The 18,358-nt window shown below is 35.9% G+C and overlaps 1 protein-coding gene across 5 annotated transcripts in view; it reads right to left on the minus strand.

Moving 5' to 3' along the window:
* The window catches only part of LOC149423011 (uncharacterized), a 508,308-nt gene extending 500,738 nt beyond the window's left edge, over positions 1–7,570 (minus strand). For all 5 annotated transcript variants that reach the window (XM_089632424.1, XM_089632428.1, XM_089632425.1 and 2 more), the window contains exon 1: positions 7,033–7,570. In XM_089632424.1, coding sequence (XP_089488550.1) covers positions 7,033–7,461 — 429 coding nt within the window. In that variant the 5' untranslated portion in view covers positions 7,462–7,570. The remainder of the gene's footprint in view (positions 1–7,032) is intronic.
* Positions 7,571–18,358: the final 10,788 nt, after the last annotated feature.

Raw genomic sequence — 18,358 nt, forward strand, 5'->3', positions numbered from 1 at the left:
GAACGTACTATCCAGTTGTAAGTTTAGTTTGAATAACTGTAGTGTTTACTTTTGTAGGTTTATATTTTGAATATTATATGAAGTTTACATTATTTTTCTTATTTATTTGCTAGGAATAATAATTGCAAAGCGGCACATCTCGACACAGGAATTCCCAAGTGATTTTATTGTGTTATAATATATATTTTTTAAATAAATAAATACGGGCGTTACTAATTATGAATATGTTTTAATATAATTATGATTCCTTGTGATTATTAGGGTGAAGAAATCTCAGAAAACACTTGTTCCTCTTTCCCCTAACAAGAAAATCACTTAGCGTTTCTCTTTATCTAAAATTAATTGCACCTCCACAAACGAAGTAATCACGAGGAACGTAATTTGAGAGGGTTAAGATAAAGGGAACTAAGGACAACCAAGAGAACATTCAAGACCACGTCATGATACTCATGATCATCATCCATAAATGTCCAGTCGCCTATTGCTAGTGCATTGGGAGTAACGAGTTTATATTATCAAGAGTCAGACATCATTCCGAAGCTGCTCCTTGATAGCCTGCCCGTCTCACGCATGGCCCAACGGACGTTCTCTACAACCCCACTGCACATAATAGCATCAACTAAATAACAGCGAAAAGCAACAAAATAAAAGCGTACCTTTGATCGTACTCGGAGTGACAAATCTACAATACACACCTTTTGACCAGCGTTCGAGCGGCTCTTTCTCCGATTCGATCAAGACCGGACAGCTGAAAACCAGTTCTAAACAATTCTGTAGCAACCTCCATCGGTGCTTATCACATTTTTTGTTAGGCAATTCAAAAGGGAGCGCGATTTACAGATACTGTTCAGATTGTAAACAAATACGGGGGTAAGTGTCGCCATATAATGTGTCATTGAAATCACTTGGGGGGATATATGTGGAGCACATTATAGAGAGATTAATGTGATCCGCTAACGATTCTTGCAAATATTTTGAATGCTTGCATACAAACAAAAGGGATATAATACATGGAAATAAGGTTTTGAGAGAAAAAAATTAAAATTAAATGCGTACAAGGTATTCGGAGAGCATGCATTATCTTCGGTAGGATATTTTACAAGCTACAGTGTTTTTTTTTCCAAATGTAGACATTACACCCAGGTGACAAAAGTTTAGTTATAATTTTTCCACCGTTCTGAAACGTTGCGGCCCGGAGTCTGTAGTTTGTAGTTCATATTGCGATTGTTGTGTACAGATTTCTAAAGCTACATTTTTTGGAAGATAATGTTTGTTTAAATAATGTTAACAAAATTGCACCTCTAAGATTATCTACACTAATACCTGAGTATTATTGGTTGATTATAGCTATCCTATAATGTGAACATCATTAATTCGCACCCGTCCGTGAAGTTATAGAGGATGTAACGCATCGCCAGCTAATGGTTTCATAATTGGTCCACCAGCCGACAAAATCGGACTACAGCGCTGTTGTTTCGGCTGCTACATTCTACCTGCCCGAACTGAGCTTGAAAAAAACCCTCGATCGTGGGATATTTGAGATCGATATAATATGAAGGGTTCTGAGGTCTCAATGTCTAAAAATTCCCCACAATGTCGTCCCGATGACTAAGCTCCTAATTCAATCTCCACACTTTGTTCGTTAGTTGGAACATTCCCGAGGAATCCGACTAATGAGGCTTAATTTAAATCCGTTCGGATAGGATCGGTTTTGTTTGGGAGGCTGGGGGATCCGAGCTGCTAATCGGACATCTTATCTAATGGACCAGTATTCCTACCAGGGGCCCACAGCCGGGTAGAGGTATACCCAGCCCGTTTTCTCCTAATGCATTCGGCTCAAAGAGCAGAGATCCAATCAGTAGATTATTTTTGTCGTACGCAATACCCGAGTGATGCGAGACTAATCGATAATCACACTACTGAGCAGTTGAGCACAGTACACACTGTACAGAAGACGGGACCTGCTCGAGGCTGCCACGCTATTTGGTATTCAAAGTAATTAAGACTTGTTTAACATTCGTTCTCTCGAACGTTTATAGCAGATTACAATCCGAATGAGATTGAGCATTTGATTTATTTAACCGTCTATTTACCTATTTACCATGCTTGACTAGGGTGCTCATTTTGTTTTCAATTGAAATTTCATTCACGTGCTTACGAAAGTACTTCCAATTTCAATCTACATCTGCAAACCAAAACATTCCTAAATAATTAAAACACAAAGCGACCGAAGCGACGAAGTTATCAATTCAAATGTTCCCATTAAATTGTGATGTTCCTCAAACATAAACTTTCAAAATGTTCGAATTCGAAATGAATCCAGGAACGAAACTAAAGCTCAACTCGAATTGTTGTTGGTGCATGGGTAAGTAATGTGAAATATTACTGCGTAGTGCGTAACACTATTCAAGTTGAATAAACTTAAAAATTAAATTTTCAAAATTGGAACTACTTCTCAACATGTATCAAAAAAGCAATAAAGTAGGTAGCAAATTATGAAGAATTAAAAATAACTCTTTATTCGAAATGCGTATTTATTTTGTTCAAATGCTTGACAGATGCGTAAATGAGTGAATATACGTAAATGAGACCAAGTGCGTCGTACCGTGGTTTCACTGAACTTATGTCCAGTGGCCATGCTCTCGCGGCTCGTTCATTTCCATCGTGATTACAAGACTAGTTTACTAACATTCGATAGTTAAATTTCTTCTTTTGAAATGCAACGATCCTGAAGCAAATATTTTTTTAATATATGCTTTCACCTTCATAAATTCTACCATAATAATATTCCGTGATTTTTCACGGGTCTGCGATAATAATATTACTATTTTTTTTATTCCGTATTAGAGATTAAACACATTCTTCATATATACTTTTCTGAAATGTACGAGTTTACCACTCCGCACAGTGGCTGAAGTTTGAGCGCTGGCGCGACGTTTCCCACCTGATCGGCATGTTACCGAAATGATTTTTTTTTATGATGGTTCCTCAATTAACCACTGACATTAAAAATGTCGCTACAAATTACATGCGAAACCTAATTACACTGTAATGGGTCGTAGAACAGAGATGTACGGGGTGCGCATGTACGGTGTGGTACTTAGGTGTGTTCGAAAGTGTGCAGAATCAAGTTGCTTATGTACTTTAAAAAATATATTTTTTTGAAATGATGGATAATATTCTTAATTTATAAAAAAATCATGTGTTGTCTTGGTTCAAAGCAAAACAATTTTGTCCAAACTTTTTTTTCCAATTTTTTGTCATTAACGGAGTAGAAAAAATCTTTACAAATCTTCACGATCATTTTAAAAGAAGATTATTGTCTTATTTATTTTGTACAAAATATTTCATCCATTTCAATTGATTTACTCACGCAATATCATTTTTAATACATGATTTTTTTTTAATATTCAACTTTAACTCGTCCAAGAAATATAAATTTATGTGTTTTATTTTTTACTGCTATCAATAGAACGTTTATTTAAAAAAAATACGAATCAAAATATGTGCTACGCTCTGCTAATATGTTTTTTAAGTACCTGGAGACTATCAATTTTTTGTAAATGTATTATATTTGCTTGTATACACTATTAGTCGAAGTTTGTACGTTTTTTTTTATTAGGAACCCTATTGTGTGTAATTAACCCTGTTTATTAATCTGTTAATCCCCTGCATTCTATTGTATTTGTGGTTATTCATCACTGTCTGGAAAATACTAAATCCCTCCTTGCTACGTACTACAATTAATAATTTTATGTTTATTATTTGGGATTCTCCTCCAATTTGCGAATTTCCAGTATAATTTAAGTTAATGTTATACGCTTAGTAAGTTTTATAATTTCTATAAAAACAACAAAATTTGTTTTTAGATTAATTTTCACGTTTTAACTTCAAATAATCTATTTCTTATTTTTTTTACTATCTGTGTTTGAATTTTTTTTTATATTAACTCCACACAGGAGGCCCTGAAGAAAATAATTTCCCTCAGGGCCTATGTCATCTTTGGGGATGCTGTGTGGAGGGTCTTTTTGTGGAGAGGAAGGAGTGAACATGGGTCTTGAAGAGTCCCATGTTGTAGGAGGAAGGAAACACAGAGGCCGGCAGTTCGTTCCACAGCCGAGCTGTTGAACTTAAGAACGAATCGTAGAAGCGACCCGTTCTCATGTGACAAATGTCAACCGTGTACAAATGTTGGGCGCGCGTTTGGCGTGTATCCCGACTACGCACCGGTGCCGAAGGGATCAATGACGCTAGTTCCTCAGAGCATCTTCCATTGTAATACCGATAGAACAAGGACAGCATACCTACCTGACGCCTGTGCTCTAAAGATTGCAGTCCGTTTGTTAAGATTGGGGAATCTATCAAACGGACCGCCCGTTTCTGCACAGAGTGAAGGGGTTTTTTCAGGTATTTAGGGGCTCCGGACCAGAGATGGCTGCCAAATTCGACAGTAGGGCGCACTTGCGATTTGTACAGGGTCAGCAGTTGTGTACTATTAAAGTATCTGCGGGCCCTGTACAGTACGCCCAGCTTCTGAGAGGCCAACTTTACTCTGGCTTCGATGGAGCCCCCGTACCTGAGCTGGTCACTTATAGTTACGCCAAGCATATCAATGGAAGGCCTGTTCGGAAGATTGCTTCCGTTGAAGGAGACTAGATTATCATTTATATTTAATATAATAACTCAACAATATGCAATACCCAGCGTACAAGTTTTTTAAACTATTTTATAGCATTAACAGCATGTCAATTTTAAAAAATAAAGTAGATTTTCATTTTACCACTTACAAACAACAATGAATTACAAAATGGTTGAGCGCCGAGAGCGGTGTCGCGCCAAATCATCAAAATCCGCCACTGTGTTCCGTAGTGAATATTATCCTGTTTTTATTTTATATTTCACACATTTTATTCAATCGCTTATTTAAATTAATTTTCTAATCTATTTCTATATTATTTCACACATGTTTAGCTCATGCGTTATAGGTACTTTATATTTTTCTTATCATGTAAAATGCTACTAGGGCGTAAATAATAATATGCAGAAAATATAAACTTATAAAAAGTACTGATGTTTCCGGCAAACGGAAAAAAATGTATGAAGATTGAAAGGAACTTTTAGAAAGTTTAAATATGGTTAAACTACCTGCTATTGTTAAAATCTTTGTAAATGCTAACCAAACAACAAGGATACTTGGTGTATTTTACTTATCCACTTGTTTTGTCTTGAATCGCGACTACTAGTCTCCTACAAAATATTCTTCACGAAGCTAATCCATCATTGTTCTTCGGCAAAAAACACACCAATCAATCAATGTACCTACACAATATTTTATGAGGTGGAATAAAATCTCAAAATGTCTTAAATTCTAATATGAAACACGCCTAAGACATCCTATGCAGGTACCTATTGATCAATGTTGGTAAAATAATACATATTCACATTGTGAGTAGGTACTAGGTACCTAATTAATGAACACACTCTTATTAATATATTTATAACACACCAATAAACTTCATCTTAAGGCGAAGCTTAATGCCAAAACACTTTTTTGATTAATTTTTATAACAAATCGGTGTACATTATGAATACCAAAAAATATCCTTTAGATAAATTGAAGGTTTTCCTATCGTTTCGCTTGAGTAGAATACAAATAAAAAAATAAATTACTCAATAAAAATATAAGTGCAAACGACTAAAAAAAATATTTTTTCAATAGAAATGTATGAACGCATAAAGGAAACTACTCGTACTTTTAAAAAATACTGTATTATAGCTAAGATTATCTGTGACAGTTTCACTAGATTAACTTTTTTGCTTTCTTAAAAAATTATTTACAAAATAAATAAAAACCAGTTTTTTGCTTGAAATCGAACGTTTCTAAACTCCGTTTGTCAAGCGATTTTGATGCCTATTATCTACGATATAAGTTATACCAAGAATATATACATTTTTGGCTTGTAGCTTCCTCTTAAAACATTACATTTTATCGTCAGCTATTATTCCTCATGCCAATAAGCATTTTTTGTCTTCTTGACAATTATATACACACGATAATGAAATAAAAAAATAAAACAAAAAGAGATTAATAAGAATAACAACAGTAGATAACCTATAATATTATTAGACACTCTATACGGAACAAATCATTAAATTGCAAAAGTTGAATTCCAAGAAACTGAATAAATTATTCCTGTTTTTCCCATTCGGTAAATTAGATAACCTTTGACAAAGCGAGCTGATTGTATCAAATCTACGAACACTTAAAAAGGTAGGTATCTGAACACATAAATACAAAAACAATATTACATTCAATTGAAACAGAGAAGCAAAACAATTCTGTTATTATTTCGTACCTAATCGCCCGTAAAAAGCGATCACACATTCCGTGAAACTACGTAATGAATATTTTGGCAGAAATGGTTCTTTTAAATTAACTTCAGAATGTCAGCCCATAGCGGGCGGCGTGTGTAGACTTGCCCCGATAGCCGACAAATACCTTATTGGATAAAATCGCATGACACCAATATATAAATCATCGATTGTTTAGATAAAGCTGCGTGATTGTAACTAGGAAACGTCCCTAATAATAGATAAATTTTCGACCCCTCGTATTTTTTGGGTACGGAATTAACTACTAGGACGCAACTGTCAAGCTTAAATTGTATCAAATTTTCGGGAGGTAGGTAAGGTTCCTATTTATAAATACGACAGTACGATAACTGACATTTATTTGCGCAAACCACGAATAAATAAAATACTAAACTCAAAGCTTGTGAGACGGGGGTAAATTAATAAGAGAAACTGAAACAGCGGAGTGCTTATTTTAAGCCGACATCGCGACAGTCGGCGAGCTGATAAGAGCTGGACAGTGTGCACTGTGCAGCAGGCAGCAGAAATGCGGTATCCTTTAGAACCCGGAAAGCAGAAACGGCATCGGCACAGCGAATGTTGCTAATTAACAGTGCGGGAATGACGAGGCTAGGAAGGGGTATAATGAGCGCTAGCAGGTTGATTGGACATGTCACTTACCGTTGTAGAGTATGGCTGAAGACTGAGGCGGATGCCATCCTGCGCCAAGCGATCCCTGAGGAGGACCCTGAGCTGGACGCGGGGGATCTTCACCAGCTCTGCCTTGCCCTCCTCGTACTCGTCCCGGTACCTGGCTCCCTCCTCAACCACTTCCTGCTCCTTCCCGGGCCACTCTTGGGCCACAGCCGCGGCGGCCTCCTCCAGGGTGAAGTACACCGAGGCGGCCCCCTCCTCCCTGAGGGTGCGCACGGAGGCCAGCAGCCGCTGCCTGTGTGTGGGATTCAGCACCCCGATGGCATCCAGATCCGGCTCCCCAACCTGCTTGCAGATCTCCAGGTCGTCGTAACCGTTGTCTATAAAACTTTCAGCGTACTGGCCCAGGTGTAAGGAGCGCAGCCACTCCACCACGATATTGCTGTTGGAAGGCATCTTGCCTTGAACTTTTTCTCACAAGAAAGTAACTAACTCACTTTACGGATTTTTTGAATTTACGCACTTGCGCGCGACTCGGTGCCGCGACGAACGCGAGCTCCCGCGCGACGGTCGGAACAACACTGACTGAACCCGTTTTGCCCCGAACGCCCCGCCACCCCTCTCCCGCTCTCCACCACCCCCTCACTGCCCCGCCGCCCGAGCCTGCGCTTTGCGCTGACAACTTTTTGTTGAAAACTCTTTTTTTTCAGCACGAATACCTTCGATAATTTTTTTCGTCGTCATTAACTTCGTCAAGGTCATCATGCTCTGAGATGAAATACATACTTTATTTACCGGATAATTATATCAAGCCAGTCTCTATTACCCGGTGCATTATATTATGCAAATACAGTGGTACTAAAAATTAAGGCAGTACCGAGGAAGAAAATACATTATGCTACTCCTGATAAATACACATATTACACTGTGATGATGGATCAAAATGCGACGAGTGGAAAAAAACACCTTCAGTAAATTGTACCTACTTGTATTTTAAGTAATAATAATAATAACCTCTTTATTTAGGAAAGTTTACACATTACAACTAAATATACATATTATGGTGAACATTGATTTGTAACTTTTATATTTAAGGTTATAAAATTAACAAAAATGATTTTAAAGTAAATAGAAAATAAAAGTTCAGTTGTGGTGTACCATGAAGTGTCGTGTATTTAGAATATGATTTAGAATGTGAATGGACAAGTAATTGGTGACACCCGAGGAAGACATGGTACGATCAAGTGAATCAGATACTGGAGTCGGGCCACGTCAAGAGTCAGAATAATAAAAGAGTATGCACGAAACGATGTATGAATGTGAATGAGACAAGGAAAGCGTTCCCAGACAGAGTTGTTTGGCGGTCCGTCCCTCTGCCTACCCCTGCAGAAATGGCGTAATGATTAGTTAATTTTTATTTTTTTCCTTTTTGTGCTCAGTTTGACCTGAGAATAAGTTGAAAACATGGTATATATATATGTGGTTTTCCAATAAGAGGTGTTATTTTGATATTCAATCGTAAAAGATCAATTGTTTCGTTGCTTGTGTGGCACGTAGCGCCTTTTTGTTGAAAGTAAACGTTGTCCAGATCAATATCATCCAATTCCGGCTATGAAAAATAATTAATCATCTCTCAATAGCGCAATCCATTCATCGTAACTGTTGCTCCAGCCTCATTTTCGAAAAAGTAAGGTCCAATGATTCCGCCGGACCATAAACCGCACCAAACAGTCACACGTAGAGGATAGAGAGGCTTTTCAACAATGACTGTTGTGTTTTCCGAGCCCCAGATGCGACAATTTTGCTTGTTGTCGAAGCCACCGAGTTGGAAATTGTCCTCATCACTCAAGATGATTTGCATTTGATTTACTCAAGTGAATTTTAATAATTTCAATGTGTTTTTGAAGCGTGTATCGTTCCATTTTTATTAATGACGTAGTTTCTAATTGTCAAATGTCAAAAAATGACAGCTTCAAAACTAACATCTACCGAAATAGCGGGCTATTCGAAATAACACCTCTTATTGGAAAACCCTTTACAATTAACTGAAAAAAAAATAATCATATTTTTAAACACATAAATACAAAAAAAAATAAAATGTAAAAATACATCCACAAAATATTAAATATACCTTTATCGATATATTTGAAAAAAAAATTTTTCTCTGTATTCGTTCATGTACCGTTCGGAAGAACTAGAACAACGCTCGAGAAGACTTAACGCATTATCTCTACACTGGTATGAGATACAGAGTCGAATCAATGTCGACATAATGTAGTTTTTTTAAAGTAACACTGGATTTCATGATACTAAATGAAGAGAATAGTAGAAAAAGTCCAATTATTAGTGGTAAAATGAGACGTAAGTTAGCGAAGAAAGAGGAGTAAGGAAAATGTATGACTTGGAAGCAAACTGTTAAAGAGGTCGTCGACGCCCGAGGAAGACATATCACCACCATTTAAAACAACTACTTATTACCAAACAATAATACTATTAATCACCTTATAAATGCTCTCAATTATCAGGTGTTCTAGAATTCACAACCTCAAAACCTTACCCCAAACCATTTATAAGTCCCCGAACAACGCCGCCGGGTACATGGCAGCTAGTTTGAGATAAAAAAATAAAATTTTAACAGCTAAACCCTACCAAATGCTTGTAAGAGAACCAAGCTGACCATTTATTACACCACAAACTATTTTAATAATGGCGGCATAATCTCATCATGTTTAGGTAGGTACTGAAAATATTTAAAAACAAAAATTATTATGCTTGCATTAATTAGGAGTATTTAATTATTTTAGTTTCTTCTCAACGGACTGAGATGTTGTTTATTGTGAAGTGAAAATGCAGAGGAGAATGACAATGGCGTTACAAGGCGTTTTATTAATCTCAGCCTGTTGGAGGGAGAAAAACGACAACCTGCCATCTGTCCTTAAAAGTCCAAACTATCTGAACCACAACCAAACTAAGGTTCAACTTCTGGTTTGGATCTTTACTTAATTTTAACAAGGAGTTTGTGGGTAAATATACTGAAAAAAAGAAAATCTCGAGGGAAGACGGTAAGCAAAAATCTTGTTTTCTAAATTATTCATCTACTGCAGGGGTTCTCAACCTTTTTGTACTCTAGAGCACATTCTAAAATATCGGTACGGTGGCGGGCACCACCTATTTTTAATCGACAAACTCGGGGCAGCAATCGCAATCAAAATTACAACAACGCGGTTCCAGGCGGGGAATGCTATTTGCACATCACTCCTTGTGCACGACAAAAACCCGAAGTGAGCCGATGATCGCCGAACCGATCAGGACGGTACAAGCACGTGACTCCTGTCAGTTTGGCTGTCGGGGCCATGTTTATTGCTTTCACTGACAGACAGAGCTGGCAGAGTCATGTGCCATGTGTTTTGGCGCCTTCGGCGTTCATTGGCTCAGTTCGTGGCGTTCGTTTACTTCGGGTTTTCTGCGTATACAAGGAGTGATGTGCAAATAGTACTCTCCGTTCCAGGCTAGCGTGAAGAGTGCAGTCTGGCTCGCCGCTAGACAGGTTGCGACAAGTACTGTCAGCAAAGGAACCACTCATATATACAATATCGCAAACATACGAACGTATTTAATAAACCTGGGTACCTACTCAAAAAAATTAAAATTCTAACAAATAAATAAAAATAATTCACATTTTTAATTAATGTTTACGAAATAATTATTTCACTGTCGAATAGTGGCGGGCACGGGGTTGGGAACCCCTGATCTACTGCATGTGATCCGTGATCCGAAGTCTGACCTGTTAATTATTTAACCTAGATTATATTATTGTATTACAAATATAGAAAAATGTGGCATCAACCTTTTTTTACATTACCTCACCACGCAGGAGGCTTATGCAAAGGAAAATAATTTCCTTCAGAGCCTATGTCATCTTTGGGGATGTTGTGCAGTCTCTTTGAGGAGTGGAAAGAGTGAACATGGGTCTTGAAGATACCCATGTTGTAGAAGGGAGGAAACACAGATGACAGCAAATTGTTCCACAGCCGAGAAATTGAACTCTAGAACGAGTCGTAAAAGCGACCCGTTCTCATGTGACAAGTGTCAACCGTGTATATAGGTTTGACGTATTTCGCGACAACACACCGGTGCGGAAGGTATCAATGACGCTAGTTCCTCGGAGCATCTTCCATTGTAATATCGGTAGAACAAGGACAGCATAACTACCTGACACCTGTACTCCAAAGATTGCAATCCGCTTGTTAAGATATGGGAATTTATCAAACGGACCGACCGTTTCTGCATAGTCTAGGTTTTTTCAGGTATTTTGGGGCTCCAGACCAGAGGTGACTTCCAAATTCAACAGTATGTGCTCTTACGACTTGTGCAGGGTCATCCGTTGTATACAATCTGCAGTATCTGCGGGCCCTGTACAGTACGCCCAGCTTTTGAGAGGCTAAACTGAGCTGGTCACTTAGAGTTACATCAAGCATATCAATGGAAGGCATATTGGGAAGATTACTTATGACGGATTAAAATCAATTTGTTTATTACGATGAAATTATTGTAGACAAGAAGAGACAAGACTATCCAAAAAGGAGCGAGAAGATTCAAGAAGAGCCAAGAAGAGACTAGAAGAGACAAAAAGGGGAGGTAAGACCTAACAATATGCAAGAAGAGACAAGACGAGCCAAAAAGGAGAAGATGCAAGAAGAGGGAAGAAGCGGCCTGAAGGGGCAAGAAGTGACTAGAAAAGACAAAAGGGATGGTAGTAAGACGTAAGAATATGCAAGAAGAGATAAGACGGGCCAAGAAAGGGCCAGTAAATGAAAAAGTATATGTGAAGACCCAAGACGAGCCAAGAAGAGGCGAGAAGAGCCAATAGAAATTAGAAGAACCGAGAAGAGAAAAAAAGAGCCGAGAAGAGGCTCAAGATGAACCAGGAAGAGCCAAAAAGAGTCAAGGAAATATAAGAAGAAAGAAGCCAAAAAAATAGAAAAATTAACTCTAATTATTCCTGCCTATGCTAAATTCAAATATTGGCTTATTAGGTTGCCATGTATACCGGTCGATTAAACTCCAACTTCCTTCCAATGCAAAGAGCATTAAGTCCAAATTTTGTTCCAAGTCCTAAGAAATCAGTGTCCCTGGTGTACCGGGACAGGAGTCTCCTGCCTGTGGTGGTACAATCGTATCGTATCGTATCTTATCGTACGTATGAAATTAGTATCGAAATCAACTGAAATAACAAACCTAACAATTACTTTAATTAACTTTTTGACAGAGGTGATTAGGTCCGCCACTACTCTGTAATTTTAATGGACAGTGTAATTAATGCGAACAATGTTATTGAAATATCAATATCACTAGAGAGAAATGTGTAGGTGCCTAAAGTGTAATGTGGAATTTAATTTGTATAATAATGTGCCTGTAGGTATCTGTAACAATATTTTGATGATCATTAATTAATTATCACATTTTAACAAACCGATACGCGTTGCTTTTATACAAAAAACAGGAAAATGTGTGGGTGTAAATAATTTTTTACACAAAACCAAAAAAACACTTTAACCACTTTCATTATTTAGGTACAACAAATGTTTTGTAAACAATGCTCACCACTTCAGGTTTACTTAAAACTTAATTACAAATATAGACTTAAAGGATGTGGTGGGAGAAGTATGACGGAGGTATTTTACAATGAAAACAAATTTTGCAGAGGGTCATTCGAAAGATTTTCTATATACATATTAATAATATTTAAATACTTCTCTTAAACTATATCTAATTTATAAAACTTCCAGTCAATTCTATTTTTTTAAATTATATTTTACTATCCGTGTTCAGCATTGGACATTTGAAAGGGGACGAACTTTTTTAATGTGAAAACGCACAAGAGTCCCAACGGCTCCCAAATGTCTGGAGCCAGTGAGACTATGGCATCCCCAATTGTGGTATGTTGTGAAGCTGAAGGTAGTGGGGAGCGGAAGGAGCAGGAGAAGAGGGAGGTGGGGTAATACCTGGGTATTCAGATTCGGTCACCAAACACGGTCAAATCCATTTAAAGCGACGTTTCGATTCGGAATAGTGTTCTCACACCAAGGCGATACTGAGATGTTTATTATTTTTAAATGAGTAATAAGTAATTAATGTAAAATAACACAACTTAATCAAATAAATTTTAATTTCCGGCTTGCTAGTCGAGAGCCTTACCACTCGATCACAGAGGCCGTCATTCTTCTTTACACTGGTTATGGCTTTTACGTTGCTAGTATGAATAAGTATATTTGTAGAATTTCTAGTACAAAGTATTGTTAAATAAATAGATCGAGGAAAGATAACACCAAAGGTAATTAGAAGATATAACTATCTAAAGATTAGGTAAATTTAAAGTTAACACTAAAGGTAATTAGAAGATAACGATACAACTGTCTAATCATACCCGTATATGCACGTATTAAATGCATTATTATTTTGTGTAGTTGTCACATTGTGAATTATCAATTATCTTATTTTTAAAATTGTCACCAAAAACAGTCAGTGATCATCGTTTACCAGCTGTCTCAGTCCGCGTCTGCTGTACAGTGTGAATGTGTATGTGAAATTGGAAAGGAACTAAATCAAATACTAATACTAATGTTATTGTCGTTCCGCAAATGATTGACAGAGCTTATTGAACTCCACCGTTTTGCATTTCATCCGTCAGTAAATTTGTTCGTGCGTTCCGTTTCAAGATGGTGGCCGTTATAATGGTTTAGTTAAGATTATTTTTTACAATAAGAATTTCGAGTCCATTTTTTTAAAATTCGTATCAATATCCAAATGCAAACATAAATACCAGTATTTTTGTTAAAGTTCGTTTTCATAGTTAAATTAATTATCGAAGTTTGAATTTTTTTAGAACCCGCCAAAACGACCATAACCCGAGCGTTAAGAGGTAGATGGGTGCGTGACGTCATCTGTGCTCTGCACCTCTACCGTAGGTTAGTACTGGGTAGGAATTTTGTTTGGAGATTTTCTTTATTCTTCATTAAGGAATTCAAGTCATGTTTTAATAGAAATAATAATATTTGGCTAATTTATAAGACGCCGTTTTCGAGAAAAATCACCTCAAGGGCGCTGTACAAATATACTTAAGAAATAGTTAATACTGACTTAAAATTAGTAACTTACCTCTAAGATTTATATCTAGTGACTTACGACTAAGACCTATGACTACTTTTATTATTTTTTTTTATTATAGCGACTATTTAAACATTGTACATACAAAATATAATGTTAAAGATATGTATAGTAAGTTGTTTTTTCAGTCCTCCGCACTAGACCTGTGCTAAGGCGAACTAAAATTATTAATTTCTGTTAAATATAAATAATTAGTTTTCTATGTCGTTTTTAATGTTTTGTTCAGAGTTTTTTCATTAATCTCTTTCAGCCAGATTTTTATTCTTGCTTTGTAATCATTCAAATTTTCTATTCGCTTCATATCAGGGGGAAGGATATTGTGGAGTTTCGTCGCAAAATAAATATAATTTCTTTGCCCGAATCAATGTTGACCGTATAAATAAATTAAGGATATATATTTTTTTTATATCAATATTTCATTATTATATTGTTTTTTTACGTTAGAATTTGTAATTCTCGCATGTTTCATCGCGCGATATTGGGGTTCACACGGTATTATCCATATACCTACCTTGCTGCAGATTGAGATGTACTCGCCAGTGGGGTTAAACCATTGCTTTTACGTAAATTTTAAATGAGTTTCTACTTATTCGTTTTACAAAAACGATAATTTTAGGAGTAGGCGATTTTAGGCGCGGTCGCGTTGTAATTTGTGTTATGTTGTGGGCGAATAGCTTCAATATTACCGCTTTAAATTTAACAAAACTTTCTAAATTGTTAAGTGATAATGCTAATTATTAATTTTTATGTCTAAAGATTCAATTTATCGATGTTTTAGGAAGTTTTTACGCAAAAAATGTGATATGCAATCTGTTCTCTAACATATTATACAATTATCAACAGGGCCATTGAAAAATATGTACCACTTTCACACTTCAAAGAAGCAAAGTTCCCAAAATGGTTCACTGGAGAGTTAATTAACTTAGTAATATGTAAAAAAATTGCCAACAAAAACTTTAAAGAATCGAAATCCCTAAGCGACGACAAGATATTTCAAAACTATAGATCTCAATGTAAAAAAATGTCTAAAATATCGTATATTAATTACATAAATGGAATCGAAAATTCTATACCTTCCAACATTCAGAACTTTTACAATCATGTTAATTCTCTAAGAAAAAACAAACAAAGCTTACCCATCTCAATGCATTTCAAAGAAAAGAGTAGTACTGATTAGAGGTGGGTGAGTTCTGCATTTTTCCGGAGGCATCCGAGGACTGCTTCCTTTTAAAAGAACTATTTTATTTATTCCAGTCCATTTTTTTTTATTGTAATACATACACACTTTGTTCAATATATTATTGTAGGATTTGTGTATATTATATACTTGATTTGTATATTTTTCCTTTTGGTTTCACAAATATATACATATATATGTCTCAGGATCATTAAAAATAAACATTTGCCAGAAATTTGCCTTTCGAATGAACACTATTACGACATAGCTAAAAAATTTTAACAAAAGATAGCCATTTTAAATAAACAATTATTGAATAAAATAATCTTGGTACCTAATTTATCGCTTGTCTGAATCTTTCCAATACCAGTTGACAATCAGTTCCAATTTTTAAAATCAAAGCAAATCCATATTCTAGAGTTCATTGAACCAGAGTTACGGATACACAGACAGACACCACTGAAATTTGTATTTTTAATAACACAAAAAATAAAAATAGTGAACGATAATTAAAATAAAACTTTAAAATAAAACAATAATTTTTACTTAAGTACAGTAGGTACCTAGCGCCTACAAATATGAGGGGCTAAAATAAAAATATAAAACATCAAAGAATTGCGATAAATCATTGAGATTTTACATAAAAACCGTTAAACTAATCGGCAATATCTCAAAATGCCAACGTGTTGATTTTTAAAACAAGATCATGAAACAAAAGAAACATAAGAATTGAACATAAAAATAATACATCAGTAAGTTTTTTTTTAAATTCTGAATCCGAAAAAAAAAATGTACAAATAGGCATAACAGTCAAAAGAATCATAAATAAACTCAAAATATCTTCGTATTGAATTTTTTAAATCAAGATAAAACATTAAAAAAAATGAACATAAAAAAATGTAATATTTTTTTTTTAAATTGCGAATTGAAAAATTAAAAATAGCCAAGATGCTTTTTAGTGGCTTGTGTTTTTTAGAAGATAAATAAAAACATCCACTGGAGCGCTTTTCGTCAAATTTTTGCAAGTATTGCAATATCTTAGTAGCACCTCTAGGTACATCCTAGAGTACTTAGTGAGTCTAAAAATATTGGAAAAATGGTAAAATCTAGGTGAATTCATTGGCTATAAGCCGCAATAATCATTTCTTATTGTTTCAATACTAATATTTTGAGGAATGCTGTTAATTGTATCGAATGGCAGAATTGATTGCTGAAACAGAATTGATTGATAAAACTATCGACAATACTAGGGTAAGAATCAATTTTTTTTAAAGTGAAAACCCCAGTCACAGCCTAATTTTTATACACCTAATTAAATTAAATATTACTTAACTTATTTTTTTTTACATCACTCAAATAATTTATTGCTATTATTGATTTATTAGTACATGTCAGTCGATATTATTATTTAACTAATTAGCTCATCGGTTTAGAAAAGCAACTCATAACCCCAAATAACTCCAATAAGTACTAGATATTAAACAATAAACAAAACATCCACTTACTGTAAAGCAGGTAAACAGAAGATGTCTTCACCACCAGAACTTACCACTCACTGCAGGACTCGCGAGGCCGGTGGTGGAGGGAGGCATTCGGGTTCGAGACCCCGAGTCCGAGTTTTCTGGGAGTTGTTGATTAGAGGCATTCGGGTCCGAGTCCAAGTCCTTAGAGGCATTCTCGGGTCCGGGTTCTCTGGGAGTCGTTGATTGGAGGCATTCGGGTCCGAGTCCCAGACCGAGTTCTCTGGGAGTGGTTGATTACGAAAAGGAGTGGGAGTAGGACCCGCTTCCCGCAAAGGACTCGGGCTCAAGGACTCAATCCGGCTGAACCTACACATCGCTAGTACTGATATGAAAGTAAAGGTTAACTATTTTGCTGACTAATTCAAAAGTGTTTATGACGAAGATATCCCAGACAATTACATCCCACCTTCATCCATTAACGAGACCATACATATCCCTGCCATACATATCAATATAAACGACGTTAAAACTAAGATTAAATCCCTAGACAAAAACAAGAAGGCCGGACCTGATAATGTGCATCCCAGTATCTTTATAAATTGTATTGATTCACTGGCTGAGCCGATTTGCGTATTTTTTAATCATTCCCTTGATACAGGTTGCTTCCCTAACATTTGGAAACGTTGTTATCTGACACCTATATTCAAGGGCAATACATGTGATATAACCAACTATAGACCAATTTGTAAGCTATCCGTAATACCGAAACTTTTTGAAAAACTATTACTTGATAAAATTTCACCTTATATTAACCACCTGATTGTTCCAAATCAACAAGGATTTTTGTCGGGCAGATCAACTTTGACAAAACTCTCATTATATTAAAACTACTCGTATATATCGAACGCATTAGCTAATAGAACTCAAGTCGATTCCATATATACGGACTTTATTAAGGCATTTGACAAAGTTTGCCATAAAATTCTCCTCGTCAAACTATGTAAGCTCGGTATCGATGGAAAACTTTTAGACTGGTTCGCAAGCTATCTAACTGATAGAGTTCTACTAGTAAAAATCAATTCATTCCTTTCCAACCAATTTATAGCTACAAGTGGTGTACCGCAGGGGTCTCATTTAGGCCCAATATTGTTTTTACTGTTTATAAACGATATTGTTAATATATTTGATAACGATATAAATGTATTACTTTTTGCAGACGATTTAAAAATATTTAAAAAAGTAAAAACCGTTGAAGATTGTATCAGTCTACAAAATAACTTAAACAGGTTAATTAATTGGTGCACTCTAAATAAACTATATCTCAATATAAATAAGTGCCAATCAATAAGATTTTACAAAATAAGTCAACCAATTATTTATTCAAATGAACTTAATAACTCAACCCTTACCTTTGTCGAAGAAATTAATGACCTGGGCATCTAACAAATAACACATCTGCCCTGATGATGGACACTGCAATGCTGTCCGAAACGTTGGCTAAAGAAGGAGTTAGCGCAACACGGCATAATACCCCAAAAACAAATAA

This window comes from Hesperophylax consimilis, chromosome 6 (assembly GCF_061612785.1).
Source record: "Hesperophylax consimilis isolate HC1 chromosome 6, BYU_Hcon_1.0, whole genome shotgun sequence".
Lineage (NCBI taxonomy): Eukaryota > Metazoa > Arthropoda > Insecta > Trichoptera > Limnephilidae > Hesperophylax > Hesperophylax consimilis.